The sequence below is a fragment of the Tachypleus tridentatus genome, chromosome 4 (genome assembly GCF_004210375.1).
Source record: "Tachypleus tridentatus isolate NWPU-2018 chromosome 4, ASM421037v1, whole genome shotgun sequence".
Taxonomy (NCBI): Eukaryota; Metazoa; Arthropoda; class Merostomata; order Xiphosura; family Limulidae; genus Tachypleus; species Tachypleus tridentatus.
This window is the reverse complement of record NC_134828.1, coordinates 110,482,437-110,498,646: the sequence shown is the minus strand read 5'-3', so window position 1 is coordinate 110,498,646 and position 16,210 is coordinate 110,482,437. Positions and strand designations below refer to the sequence as shown.

The 16,210-nt window shown below is 32.0% G+C and overlaps 1 protein-coding gene across 3 annotated transcripts in view; it reads left to right on the top strand.

The window, feature by feature from the left end:
- LOC143249877 (lachesin-like) overlaps nucleotides 1–16,210 on the top strand; it is a 275,716-nt gene that overhangs the window by 81,490 nt on the left and 178,016 nt on the right. For 2 of the 3 annotated variants that reach the window (XM_076500466.1, XM_076500464.1), the window contains exon 1: nucleotides 12,844–13,143. The exons of the other annotated variant lie outside the window; for it this stretch is intronic. In XM_076500466.1, coding sequence (XP_076356581.1) covers nucleotides 13,062–13,143 — 82 coding nt within the window. In that variant the 5' untranslated portion in view covers nucleotides 12,844–13,061. Of the gene's footprint in view, nucleotides 1–12,843; nucleotides 13,144–16,210 lie in introns of those variants that run through there. 3 annotated transcript variants of the gene reach the window in all.

The following is a 16,210-nucleotide window of genomic DNA, read 5'->3' as shown; positions in this document are numbered from 1 at the left end:
AGTTCGTGAGTTTATATGATTAAGAAAGCAGATAAGGTTTTCTATAAAAATTATTTGAACTATAAGTTCACATTTGTGTCTAAAGTTTCCTTTTTAAACTTCTCATATGCCAAACTTTCAAACTACAACTAGAAACTATATAAACTAAGGGAAATAAGTTGTTTCTTCTTGATCCAAAAATTTATAATTCACGTCCTTTATTCTTAAAAAAGAATGCGCTGAATATTTTGAGGTCTTGGTGAAAAATTCTGTCAAACTCTAGTCCAGGGGGTGGGAAACTTTAAGTAGTTTTTTGCAGCTTTCGAGCTATCTGCTATGTCCAATTAGGGGAATCAAACCTCTGATTTTACCACTTTTTCTCGTTTTCTCTTTAGAGTAGACCATTAAGGTATATCGCTTGTAAAAAAAAAAAGCGTCCCCAGTGGCTTAGCGGTATGTCTGCGGAGATACAATGCTAAAATCCGAGTTTCGTACCCGTGGTGAGCAGAGCACAGATAGCCCATTGTGTAGCTTTGTGCTTAATTCAAAACAACAGTTGTAAAAAAAGCGCAAAAATATATATTTCTCTAATCTTATCTTGTGAAGATTTATTGAAAACTTATGAAAAAAACAAAGATATAAAAAAACAACAACATACGTATCACGCTTCTGAAACGCATGCGCACAATGTCCTACATGATTTCTACAGGTTTGGATGAGAAACATTCATTGCAAACTTATGAAATGTGAATTTTGTGAGGTTCAAATAATTGACGAAGTTAATCCATTAGTTTTCCTGTTTTTGTGAATGAATTCTGGAATAAACTTTGCTTAATAAGCCGAAACGGTTAAACGTTTCTATCATTTTTAGAATTAATAGTAATTATTAAAAAGAAAAAAAAATCATCAAATAATAGATAAGTAGAGAAAATATTTATTAACAATAAAAATAATATAATATTATTACAATACTATTTTATTTAACAATAATGATGCTCTAGAAATAATAAAAAAATCCATTAATATACAATAAAAACGACACAAACTTATATATATTTCTTGGCTTTACATAGAGATCTTGTGGCATTGTTTAGAGACTGTTGCTCGTTATTATTTAGGCCAGGCATGGCCAAGCGTGTTAAGGCGTGCGACTCGTAATCTGAGGGTCGCGGGTTCGAATCCCTGTCAAACCAAACATGTTCGCCCTTTCAGCCGTGGGGGCGTTATAATGTGATGGTTAATCCCACTATTCGCTGGTAAAAGAGTAGCCCAAGAGTTGGCGGTTGGTGGTGATGACTAGCTGCCTTCCCTCTAGTCTTACACTGCCAAATTAGGGACGGCTGGATCAGATAGCCCTCGACTAGCTTTGTGCGAAATTCAAAACAAACAATCTTTCTTATTCGGGTATACAATCTTAATATATATCGCGGTAGAGAACTGGTTAAATTATCTACCATTTTTAAAAATTGTAGTGATGACACGAAGGTTTTGGACTTACCTGTTAAATTATCCCGTTCAGCTAACTCTAAGAATCTAACTTATGACACCTAAACTAACAATCAGACTTTGTCAGAGATTTTTTTTCTTCATGACATTAGTCAATATCTTGTAATATATGTACTGGTAATTACTCGAATAAATACTGTACGATACACTTCTTCCTGTTAATTATTCTAGTTAATCCATTGTAATACATTTATTCCTGTTAATTATTCTAGTCAATTTATTGTAATACATTTATTCCTGTTGATTATTCTAGTCAATATCTTGTTATACATTTATTCCTGTTAATTATTCTAGTCAATATCTTGTAATACATTTATTCCTGTTATTATTCTAGTCAATATTTTGTAATAATGTTTTCCTGTTTATTACTCTAGTCAATACATTGTTATACATTTATTCCTCTTAATTATTCTAGTCAATATATTGTTATACATTTATTCCTGTTAATTATTCTAGTCAATATATTGTTATACTTTTATTCCTGTTAATTATTCTAATCAATATCTTGTAATACATTTATTCCTGTTAATTATTCTAGTCAATATATTGTTATACATTTATTCCTGTTAATTATTCTAGTCAATATATTGTTATACATTTATTCCTGTTAATTATTCTAGTCAATATATTGTTATACTTTTATTCCTGTTAATTATTCTAATCAATATCTTGTAATACATTTATTCCTGTTAATTATTCTAGACAATATCTTGTAATACATTTATTTCTGTTAATTATTCTAGTCAATATCTTGTAATACATTTATTCCTGTTAATTATTCTAGTAGTCAATATCTTGTAATACATGTCCTCCTGTTAATTACTCTTATCAATATTTTTTAATACATGTCTTACTGATTACTGAATAATAGTTCTGACATCCATGGTTCGATTTCCCACGTTTCTGGATCGCCTACTGTTTACCTTTGTACTACAAGGAACTAATGACAATTTAAAATATATATTTAACAATAACTGTCAAATATGTGTTAGTTGGATTCAACTACTGAACGGGAGCCTTTCTAAATGTTAACAACATATCAAAGTAAATACATAAATTTTTAAAGCCAGCTTTTAAAAAGCTCTCGCTAGAAATGCATAAAAAGAAATTATTCTAGAAATTCGAAAAACGTGTTTATTTTAAATCAAAACCATACACAGACTGTCTTGCGTGTTTTGTGTAAGGTCGTTTCGAGATGGGCAAACATTTCAAACTGCTAAGCTATAAACCCCACAGTAAACAGCGAAGCAGGTTAAGTTAGACATTTTCGCATCCAGATATTTAACACATAGGCCCCAAACAGAATGCAACCAGTTCATTAGCATTTCCTTAACAGTATTTTGTAAGTTATTGTCAAGGTTAAACTGATGTGCTGTGAACATACATTAGACCATCGTTTGTAAACCAAATTAAGTAGCTATCATCAATCCACTAAACTTCCTGCTGTTCTTTAATATTATTATGTATATGACCTCTACATAATGTAAAACGGCGTCAAAAACTCTTAAGGTGACATGAGTTTCTAGTATCTCGGTCCTTCCACTCTTAAGGTGACATGAGTTACTAGTATCTCGGTCCTTCCACTCTTAAGGTGACATGAGTTACTAGTATCTCGGTCCTTCCACTCTTAAGGTGACATGAGTTACTAGTATCTCGGTCCTTCCAAGATAACTAGTAGTTTTGGAGAGTATGTCTCGTAGACGTCTTACTTAGGGTTTTTCAACGTCTGAGCTCACTGGATGCTGGAAACGAATGTTATTTGATTGCTCAATGAATTTACTCCTAAACTAAAGATGAACTATCAGTGCTAACTAAATTTGAAGTGATAAACTAAAGGGAAGCAGGCTAGCTGAAACTATCCACCAGAAGACTGCGATTCGACCATCGCTCTTACAAATAGCGTTCAAGTATTTTATTTCTTTATTTCCAAAAAAAAACAAAAAAACACGAGACGCCAATCAGAGATCTTCAAATCTATTGAACTACGTTCGTCCCACATAAAATATGACGAAGATTTACAGGTGGCTGCTACTATTGTAACTAAGGCATGTCTTTAATCTTTTGATTATATGTTTATACATTACAAACGTCTCTCAGACTTTTGGCAGGAAAAAAAACTATACAATCAAATACCAACTTAGAATTAATTAATTAATTTTCTTTTATCAAAACACGCTTTTATAAACTTTTCTTCCTTCTGCGATAACCACACATTTTCAAACACACTGTTGGTATGAACGTGCTTTGAAATCACTATGAGAAAAACTTATACACTGGATAAGTGAAGTGAGTAAAAAGTGTCATTGGTTACTTTCGGTTCTTCACATTATATGACCACAAAATAGCAGATATCATAAATAAAGTCTGAGGAAGGTCCGGTTCAATCTTGAGTGGATACCAAAGAAAATACGATCGTTATATTTTCATTTTACAAATCATTGCTTGGGATATGGACACAAACTTGATTCGATATGTTTGTCATTTTCTATTTAAATCATGACTTATCAATTACTAATAATTTGTCTTTCTGACAGCTTCTTAGGTGAATTTAATTCGATTTGAATATTTTAAAATGCAATTTCAATGTATTTTAATTCAAAACATTTGTTACAACACTTTTATAGGATTTGTTCCTATATGTGATTATTTTTATTATTATCGACCACTCTCATAACGACAAAATAATTTACTTAAGAATGCTTTAGTGTGTTAGAGATGGCTAGTGGAGAGAGCCCTCAAGTACCTCCGCACGAAATTCAAAACAAGCCAAAACCTTTCAGTCGAGATGGTGAATCTCACAATTCGTTGGTAAAAGGTTAGCCCAAGAGTTGACAATGTTGGTGATGGCTAGTTCCCTTCACTTGAGTCCTTCATTAGTGGCGTGTAACTTTTTCTAAAACAACAAGAAAATTACACTTCATTAAAACGTCACAATACAGTTAAGTAACATTAGAAGTTGTATTAAAGATATAATGTTGTTAACAAGGCGTATGAAAACAATAATAAGTGAGTTCTGTCTTATAATTCATATAATGGATCGTTTTTGTATATTTGTGTGTTTCAAATCTCTTTTGCACGAAATCGTCCCAATATTTTCAACCCACAATTAAAATACAGAACCCTGCACAGACAACATGGATAAATCACGTTGTTGAATATAAGGTTATATTTATAATCAACAAATGACTGTTTTACTAGAAATAAAATTATCTTCGTTGGTAAATTAATGACATGGCTATCACAATTATTTAGAAAATAAAGCTACCTTTATTAGTAGTAACAAGTTAATGACATTGTTGTACAACTATCTAAACAATAAAGTAACATTTGTTTATAATAGCGAGTTAATGACATTGTAAGCACAACTACCTGGAATATAATTCTCCCTTTGTTGGTAAGATTATTTCATTATAATGTTATATTACTTTTATTCTACAATAATTTTTAAATCAATAATTTCTTATTTCTGAAATGATTTATGTAACGAAACCTATATTTCCTAGTTAAGGACATATTTTTTATATCTTCTGTAACAAAACACTATCCTTCACCCAAGGAATAAGTTAGTTAGAAAACATATAGTCCTCTTACTGTGTTTGTAGTTCTTGCTTTGTCAAATACTTTATACGATAAGAAATATAGTTAGAGGTAAAGTTTTATTAGATTTATAATTTTTAATTTTTTTTTTAAATTTAGATCTTTTTTTGTAAAAACTTTGTATTTCTTTCCGATTGCTGAAACTGTATTTGGTTTATGTTTTCATGACCTCTGTATTTTTTGTTTCTGTAAAGTTTTTTTTTCTAGTGCACTCGTTCTTTGGTTAACAAATTTCTACAGTAAATTACCAACCAACTGTTATATTAACTATCACGAAGCCATTTTCAGTATTAAGTTTCTTTGGTTTGGTTTATTTCGAATTTCGCACAAAGCTACACTAGGGCTATCTGTGCTAGTCGTCCCTAATTTAGCAGTGTAAGACTAGAAGGAAGGCAGATAGTTACCACCACCCAGCGCCAACTCTTGGGGTACTCTTTTACCAACGAATACTAGGATTAACCGTCACATAATTCACGCCACCACGGCTTAAAGGGCTTGCACGTTTGGTTTTGTTTTGTTTTGAATTTCTCGAAAAGCTACTCGAGGGCTATCTGCGCTAGCCGCCCATAATTTAGCAGTATAAGACTAAAGGGAAGGCAGCTAGTCATTACCACCCACCGCCAACTCTTGGGCTACTCTTTTACCAACGTATAGTGGGATTGACCGTAACATTATAACGCCCCCACAGCTGAAAGGTGAGTATGTTTGGAGCGACGGGGATTCGAACCAGCGACCCTCAGATTACTAGTCGAGGGCCTCAATCATCTGACCATACCAGGCCATTTTTAGTATTAAATAAAATAGATTGGACTAAGTAACTTTTACATATATATATTATTTACCAACTTAATGAATAATTAGTTTAAAACTAAATGTTCACATTTTTGAGAAGAAAAAAAACAACAACAAAATAATTTCCAGTTTTTCTGCTAAAATGGTGTCTTTGAAGAGTTTTCGCATTTTTATGTGCAGTGTTACGACACCCTTGGCAGTAATAACTCTTAATTTGTTACTGTTTCGTTCGTTTTTTGTACTCAGAGAACATTGGATAATTTTAACATTTTTAATGTAAATGTATCTTATTGACTTTCTACTTTTCCTTGTTATAGCTGGATATGGAGTTTTGTTTTTCCTAAGTTACATTTATACAAACTTAAATCCTACAGTACGTCACACTCATAATATCATAAATCATACTTAAATACATTACGTACAGTGATAATACTGTAACTGATGTTTATATTGTAGTATACTAGAATCATGCTACTATAAAATTTACTTTTATAACCGTACGACACACAAATATAAATTTAAACGATAATTATAGTGTCATGCGTTACAATAATATTACGATAAATAACAATAATTACCTGTTCAAAATAATATGAATACTATTTTTATGTTACCATATAGCAAGGTAACGTTACCATCATACTTCCATCAATATTAACCGTGCACCACTCTTACTTTACCACACGATAAACTAATGTTACCATAATTCACACTTTTCTTACCATATACCACATTTACGCTATCATAAACCACAGTTATTAGAAGTAAACATCACTCTTATGTTAAACCAAATTATGTTTGTTAATAGAAACCGCAGTTATGGAAAAAATACTCAGTTATATTAACATGTATAACACTTATGTTAATATGTATCACACTTACAATAATATAAATCGCACTTATCAAACCGATATAAAAGTCAACGTGTGTCATGTTATGTCACACTTAATTTCTCTTGATTTCTTGGAATATGAGGAGATACAAAGGTCAAAATGTATTTATCTGTATACAACACAATGTAACAAAATGTTTACTTTTTCTTGTTCCTGGACAGAAAGTGTTATTTCACAATTTCTTATGCCTAAAGTAAATGGAAAAAGACCTATTTTTATCTTCAAACATTGCTTCTGTGAACTGGGAGCGTATTACGAAAACATGATGGGTGACTATATTTGGAGGCTGATACGTGAAAGTGATTTACATTACAGTCACAAATCTCGAAAAACTACTCACTTCTAAACATTTTTGTATAACTTTGGTATAAATACATGTAAATCTTGATTCATATGTTGTTTTATTCTGACCTTACGTGAATGAAAATATGCAAATTTGTCTGTTTTTATTTAGAAAATAGGTTAATTTCTAAATTTCATTATCCAAGTCAGAAAAGCAAAGTTTGAAGGAAATAATGGCCATTTTCTGTACTTTTACAACATAAGCAATTAAGAAATAACAAATATTTTCCAGGAACAAAATTTATGTTACTTAGTGTAATAGGAGTCATTAGGAAGGGTATAAAACCTTATAAGTGTAGTGAGTGTTGATATACTAAATCCAAAGTAAATGATTACATAGTCTAGAGCCAAGTACGTAAAATTTATCATGTAAGCAAAAATATCGATTGAGTTTTATACTTAAATCGTTTCTGAATTAAACTATTTTCTGTTATATCATCAACGTTTTTAATGTTTAAAAAATTTACGCACTTAATCAACCGACACTCTGAACTAATGAATCAAGATTTCTTCCAGTTTCGTTTTCAATACATTTCATTTCACGTTTTCAGTACAAGTCCATCAGAGAGGCGCGGGTTTGAATCCCCGTTGCACTAAGCATGCTCGTCCTTTCAGCTGTGAGGGCGTTTTAATGTGACGATCAATTTCTCTATTCGTTCATAAAAAGAGTAACCCAAGAGTTGGCGGTGAGTACTAATGACTAGCTGCTTTCCCTCTAGTCTTACACTATAAAATTATGAACGGCTAACGCAGATAGCTCTCGTGCAGCTTTGCGCGAAATTCAAAAGCAAACAAACTTTCAGTACACAGACAAGAATATCTGCAGGTTATAATCTTGTTTCTAAGCAACATGAAATAAAAGCCATTGTTTAAACGCAGTGTTACCAAAACGTACTGGCTTTACATTATATATATTAGTTGTTGATCTAACTAATTTTTACCAACAATTACTATACGAATGCGTCACGAATTGATTACATGAACGACCTTAAGTTTGATTGGCTCACAAAGGAATTGACCGAAGTTTGATTGGCTTACCGAAGTGTCACTGCACTCATCTGTCCCCTTATTTTTGTTCAAACGTGATTTCGAAAGATTTAATTGTTTGAATTATGAAATGTGAGATCAGGATATACTATGAGGTAGGGGTGGGGTAGTTGCCACGTCATTTTTTACGAGCTATATGCCATTAGCAATACATACCAAAATCACATAAAGATTTATTACACTTTTGTTGAGATGTATCACATTTATATTAATACGTACCACAGTTATATTAGCACGTTACAATAAAGCAACAATCCTTTGTCATTAAGAGTACCACAGTTATATTAGCACTTTACAATAAAGCAACCATCCTTTGTCATTAAGAGTACCACAGTTATATTAGCACGTTACAATAAAGCAACCATCCTTTGTCATTAAGAGTACCACAGTTATATTAGCACGTTACGATAAAGCAACCATCCTTTGTCATTAAGAATACCACAGTTTAATTAGCATGTTACGATAAAGCAACCATCCTTTGTCATTAAGAGTACCACAGTCATATTAGCACGTTACGATAAAGCAACCATCCTTTGTCATTAAGAGTACCACAGTCATATTAGCACGTTACGATAAAGCAACCATCCTTTGTCATTAAGAGTACCACAGTTATATTAGCACGTTACGATAAAGCAACCATCCTTTGTCATTAAGAGTACCACAGTTATATTAGCAGGTTACGATAAAGCAACCATCCTTTGTCATTAAGAGTACCACAGTTATATTAGCAGGTTACGATAAAGCAACCATCCTTTGTCATTAAGAGTACCACAGTTATATTAGCAGGTTACGATAAAGCAACCATCCTTTGTCATTAAGAGTACCACAGTTATATTAGCAGGTTACGATAAAGCAACCATCCTTTGTTATTAAGAGTAAACACAGTGAAAAATGAAAGGATTTAATGATAACTAACAATAATAAACTATAATGTCATGCTTAGTTCGACAGTTCACTTCGTATTCTGAATCTAATTTTTAAAACTGAAATAAATAGAAAAAACACGCACAGCGTGGGTATTTGATCACATGTTATTTCACTGACGATATTCGAAATAAACAATACTATAAATACTTTCATTGGTTAAGTTTACGTTTTTCTCTTGTTCCATTGAAACGTTGTTTTCATTGGTTAAATTAATGATTTTTCCTTGTTTCACCCAAACGTTTCTCTCATTGGTTAAGCCAATATTTCTCTTTGTTTCATTGAAACGTTATTTTCGTTGGATAAATTAACGTTTTTCGCGAAGCTTTGCTCTTATTGGTTAAAGTAATGTTTTTCCCTTGCTTTACTGAAACATTGCTGTCATTGGTTAAAGTAATGTTTTCCTCTTTTTCCTTGAAAATTTCTTATTATTGGTTAAAATCATGTTTTCCTCTTTTTCCTTGAAACTTTCTTATCATTGGTTAAAGTAATGTTTTCCTCTTTTTCCTTGAAACTTTCTTATCATTAGTTACAGTAATGTTTTCCTCTGTTTTTTGTTTTTTTTTATACTGAGATGTTGTTTTCCTTGGATAAGTTAATGTTTTCCTGGTTTCGCTAAATCTTTGTTTTTATTCGTTAAAATGACGTTTTCCCTTGTTAGCACTATTATTACCCAAACTCTATTAAATAAGCTCTTGACATATAAAGCTGTTTCCATTGACAAGAGTATTGTTATCTAAAACTTTGCTTCAAATGGATAGTCTACAGTCACCGAGATGTTACTTTTCTTGGTTACATTTGTGTCTAATACACAAACGTACACACACACATATACATACATACGCATATATATAGACACACACGTTGATTTCAATCTTGTAGAGTAAGTTATTTGTATTTTATTGTAATTTCAAGACTGGAAATTGTGTTGTTTTATAAAATTGTATACAAAATAATCATTTCTAAAATAGTATCTTTTTAACGTTAAACATTACATAAGTGCCAAGGAATTTTAAAATTATAATCGTTTATCTCTTCGGACGTTTGTCGTAGTTAGACTATAATCTTTTATCTGTTCACAGGTTTTCCATGTGCATGTTATAATAAAATGTCGTATGAAACAAAATATTTATACCTGTTGCTTTTCTTCTAAATATAAAAACTATTTTAACACAGATGTAATAACAACAGTTTAATGTGTGATATAGATTTTACTTATAATATAAGGCCAGGCATGGCCTGGTGGTTAAGGCACTCAACTCGTAATCCGAGGATCGCGGGTTCAAATCCCCGTCACACCAAACATGCTCGCTCTTTCAGCCGTGGAAACGTTATAATGTGACAGTCAATCTCACTATTTACTGGTAAAAGAGTAGCCTAAGAGTTAGTGGTGGGTGGTGGTGACTAGCTGCCTTCCATCTAGTCTTACACTACTAAATTAGGGATAGCTAGCGTAGATAACCCTCATGTAGCTTTGCGAGAAATTAAAAAAGAAACAAAAACAGTTGGTCAGTTTACCGTTACTCAATTTTTATGAAACTTACTTCAGTTGGTTTAACTGTAAAAACATAAAATATTCCCACACTTTAAACAACGGGTTTGTGCTAAAGTGACAGTCAATTCCTTGTCGTGGATGTTAGGTGATAGGGTGCTACTAAGTGTCATTCTTCCCTGTGGTTTCAAGTTCAACATTAGGGTCAGTGACAGATAACCTTGGTGACTTAATCAAATGCAAAAACCGTTGGTTACAATACTGTAAGCGAACTGTTAATTTTATTAATTTCATATTGTTAGTGAAACGTTAATTTTATTATTTGTCTATTGTTGCTGAAACGTTGGTTTTATTAATTTCCTATTGTTAGTGAAACGTTAATTTTATTATTTGTCTATTGCTACTGAAACGTTGGTTTTATTATTTATCTATTGTTACCGAAATGTTACTTCTTAAGGTTATACATTCTTTACCAAACTTTAAATTTAAGTTAATAGAAGGCCTACACATACGAAAGAGAGCTTGGGATGTTCTGGTGGTTTGGGAACTCAATTCGAAATTATCAAATATCAGATTCGAATCCAACCACAGAACACGCTCAGATTTTGGCTTTGAGATTGTTAAAATATGATGGCCAATCGCAGAGAACATTACTAAAAGAGTAGCTCAATAACTAGCAGGTTAACCAATTACGTTTCTTCTAGTCTATCACATCAAAGTTAGGGACGGCTTGCGCATAAAGTTTTCCTATAGCTTTGCGCGAATTTCAATATCTAAAGGAAAATAATCACAAACACGGAAAAATCGACATCTTACTGGTAATCTTATAAAATTCAAATATTTTATCTTGTAAAAGACTGGATCGCTGTTACGTCATGATTCTATTTTAAGGACTTTATTTTTATCGACCTCCCGCTAGTACAACGGTATATCTCCGGATTTACAACGCTAAAATCAGGGGTTCGATTCCCCTCGGTGGGCTCAGCAGATAGCCCGATGTGGCTTTTCTACAAGAAAATACACACTTTTTAATTTTATTTTTGAAAACACTTTAAATTTGAAATCTTATAATTGTTTAATTCATACGTGTATTTCTAAACAACTAGTTACATAATTCAAATTAAATAATACCATAAGTGGAATATAGACTGAACAACAATTCTGTGGCCAGTAAAGCTCAAACAAGACATCGATGATTTAAAACTGCCGACCAGATGTAGAGTAACCAATCAGCACAATGAAGAGCAGGTTTGACAGTCGCGCTCATGTTTTTTAGCTGAAACTGTGGAGTGTATCAAATAGCATATCAAAGCTCAAACCTCGGACCTTTTTATTCGCAGCTGGTTTCAGCAGCCGCTGGGTCAAGCTCAGCTTTATTAGTCACACGAAATGTATCTTTTTTTTTTTATAGAAATGTCCATGTTTTCATTTATGGTTACAAATGTCAGATTTGTGTATTTAGTCTCTTAGACATTTTTAATACTGCCGTAATGTCTACTAGTCTGAGGCTTGAATTTACCCTTAAAACCTTCCGGTTTCATTGGAATGTTCAATTCTGGAATGAGTCTTAAGTACATACTGTGTATTACAATTTAGACGTATCTTTATAAATAAGCAAAACGACTCAAAAGTGTAGACCTTAAACTTTAGAAGGATACCCGTGAAAACTATATATATAACATGCAATTATCTATCTGTATATATATATATAACATACACGTTTCTATCTGTATATATAACATGCAAGTTTGTATCTGTATATAAAGCATGCAAGGTCTATCTGTACATGTAACATACAAGTTTCTATCCAAAAAAAAAAAACATATTTCTGTCATTAAATAATTGTAGAGAGAGCGACATCTGTTAGATTATATGCAAATCTTTATAATGTATACAATCAGTATTTCTCATATGGTCAATCCCTAGTTGGTCAGCAGCAATTCTGAACTCTAAAAACAGAGATTTCGATACCCTTTGTATGCACAGAACAATAACTTGTGGTCATTAAAGTATTACTCAGTGATAAGTTAATATGAAATTATAATAAAAGTACAATATTCACTAATGGGTTTGTCTCATCTATAAGAAATAATTTACTTGTGATAAATGTACTGTTCGTCTAAAATCAACCACTCAACATGTTTCCTCAAAATCGTTCAGGCCACAGCACTTTATTTCACTGCTCTTACGCTGCCATCTAGTGGTCACGAAGTTCAGTGTTTCCAGGCGAGCTTCTTGGAGACATAAAGTGTTGATGCAACCATGCAAGACAATCACTCTGTCAGTCTCCATGCTTCCCGACCACTTCGTGCTCTCCGTCTCCTCCCCTGGGGTATCATCATGTGGCCCTGGCCGACTGGCTTGACGTAGCAGTCTCGCGAACAGAGTGTTGCGTGTGCATCAAATTGAGGATCGCTGAGGAACAGCGACAGACACCTGGCAATTTCTGACGTTTGTAACCCGGATTGAATAGCAGAGCTACAACCTCAATGAAGCTCAGAAAACATTCATACAGGTGGTTCATCCATTTACTGGTGTGGACAGGACTAGCCTTAGGGAAACAGATTAGAGGTGAGTCAGTTATTTTACAGATCCTGAAAATCGTCGAGCCATTTATATTGCTGAGAAGTAAAATGGTAAAGGTTACAGGGTCACGACATTAGTCCTAAAGACAATATTGTGTGAAATAACTATTGAGAAAATGTATTTTATTAAACTTGATTCAGAGTTGTGACTTGACTAGTGTAATCTGAACAAATAATATAATTTCAGTGATTAGTAGAACGATTACCGATCACAAGTAAATAAAACTGAGGACAAAGTTGACATTGAGAAAATTAATTAGTCCCACTTAACGATCACTTAATGACAGTATTAGAAATACATATATTTTTATTATATTTTTCAAATACACTATGTAACACAAATTTTGTTCCTGGATAGTATATGTTATTTCTTAATTGCTTATGTTGTAAAAGTACAGAAAATGACCATTATTCCCTTCAAACTTTGTGTTTTGTGACCTCGATAATGAAATTTAGAATTAACATATTTTCTATGTAAAAACGGGCAAATTTGCACATTTTTATTTACATAAGGTCTGAATAAAACAACATATGAATCAATATTTACATGTATTTGTACTAAAGTTATACAAAAGTGTTTAGAAGTGAGTAGTTTTTTGAGATTTGCGACTGTAATGTAAATCACTTTCACGTGTCAGCCCCCAAATATAGTCTCCCATCATGTTTTCGTTATACGCTCCCAGGTCACAAAAGCAAAGTTTGAAGAGTAAAATAGGTCTTTTCCATTTAGGCAAAAACAATTGGGAAATGACACTTTCTGTCCAGGAACAAAAAAAACTAAACATTTTGTTACAGAGTGCTATCTCACTACTATATGAGACATAGCTATATTGTTTCCACTGGACAGTTTTGTCTTGAAACTGAAAAAAACCCGACAGATTAGACTTTATGGTCTAAGTTCACAGCAAACTCCAAGAAGCTTAGATTGTGTTTTTATTAACGTGTTCAGTAATCGTGAGTATGGATAAATATAGTGATCCCAAATACAGATAGATATGTATGTTTGTATAGCCTAATTATTGGTATCTTACAAAACAATGTTTGTGAAGTCACAGATATACTTCTTTCTCCAGACTCACGAGTAATACGTATCTTTATGTCATTTCATTTTCTTTAGAATATCACAAAGGATTAGCTTGTTATTTTCAGTACAATTTATTAATATTTTGTTGACTTATTCATCATAAACTGAGAAGGCTAATTAATAAAATGAGTCACTAAAGGTTGCATGTATTCTTTGTTTCGTTTGACTCTACTGACTGTTTCTAGATCACATGAAAAGGTTATGTAATAAAAACAGTCACTAAAGGTTGCATGTAGTCTTTCGTTTGACTCCACTCGGTGTTTTGTGATCTCATTAGAACTTTGTTTAATAAAATCAGTCATTAAAGGTTACATGTATTCTTTGTTTCCTTGGAACGTCTGAGGCTTTATGAAAAGTGCTACTATTTCAAGTTAAACTGTTTCCAAAGCGTTTCAATGAGATAAGAGAAAATCGTTGTATATTCCGAACTGCTACAGAATATTACTTTATTAAAAACATTCCCTTATGAAGAACGTATCTTTCTTTCCTTCTTTCAGAGGATTTCTGTACAAGTTAATGACATTTCGTTGGAAGTAAAGCTAACTTTCTGACTGTTGTTTCATTTTTAGTTACACGTACAAACTTTACAATGTCACAGAGTTATGTCTCCGGTCATATAACGCTAAAAATCAGGTTTCGATACTCTTGGTGAACAGAGCACAGGTATCTTCATGTGTAGCTTTGTGCTTAACTGAAAACAATCGACAATTACAAAACTTAGTGTAGCTTTATATTCAATTTTAACTCTATAAAGAGTGACCATTTTGGTTTCGTTTTCAATAAGAATATAATTCGACATAATCATTATGCTGCTAATGGTTACATTAATTTTTAAACTTTAAATGTTAAGCATAAATGTAAATATGTAACTAGGTATAAACTGTTAATTTTGTCTCACATCAATTTGTCTTTTTCACGAACTTTCAACATCTCTAAGCTATTAACGCCATCAAAATAATTAAAATAAATATTACATAATCTCAGCTATTATCATAAATGTGTTGAAGAATGATTAAATGTATTATTTAGAATGTTATTTCTTGCATAATTCTCAGTATATGCAACTGGTATAAACAGACAGGTTACTTTTAGATATAAAAGACAATCTTACGTATCAGTAAATTTGATTTATTGAATATGTTTACAGAAATAATATACGTTAGGAACACGTTGTACTATATACCTAATCACACGTATATATTATAAACTGACACATGTTTAAAAGTGAAAATTAAAAATGATACTATATTTATACTATGCACATTAAGTGGCACATATCAAATAAACTGCAATATTCGATAGGTAAAATATGTATTGACAGTAGCTGTACAGTGAGTATTAGCAATGGTTAGATTCATGTTTAGCAACTATTAACATTATTCAATTTACTAGCTGTTGGAGTTTTAATTAGTATTAATAATTGGAAGTTTACTCAGTGTTAAGAAAGTTGGACTTTCATATGATAATGTTAGATGTCAGTGTTAACAGCTGTGACATCACTTGTAGGACATTCACGTCAGTAGTTGATATTGTAATTGTTAGAGACTTGGCCATTGTAAATAATTTTTATAGTTTCAGATTTTGTAGGTTTACTTATATTTACTGAAATTTAAATTATTCATTTTAAGAGTTTTAATATGTTTAACACTTGTTAAACCATCATTTAAGAGAGATTTAGTTAGCATTAATAGTAGTTTAATTTTATGTTAATGGATGTTTAATCCATATTCGTTGTAATAAACTATCAGATGCTGGTATTTTAGTTTGTATGACAATGGTTAAGCTACCAGTTTAGAGAAAAAAAACCATTAAACGTTCACTCGTTTTCAATGTTAACAATAGTTAAGATCCCAGGTGCTAGACATTCAGCACAGTAGGTATTTCATCAAGTATTAATCATTGTTGACCTACCATATGCATGTAGCTTAGCAACTATTAGCGAAAGTTAAGCCTTAATTAATAGAGGTTA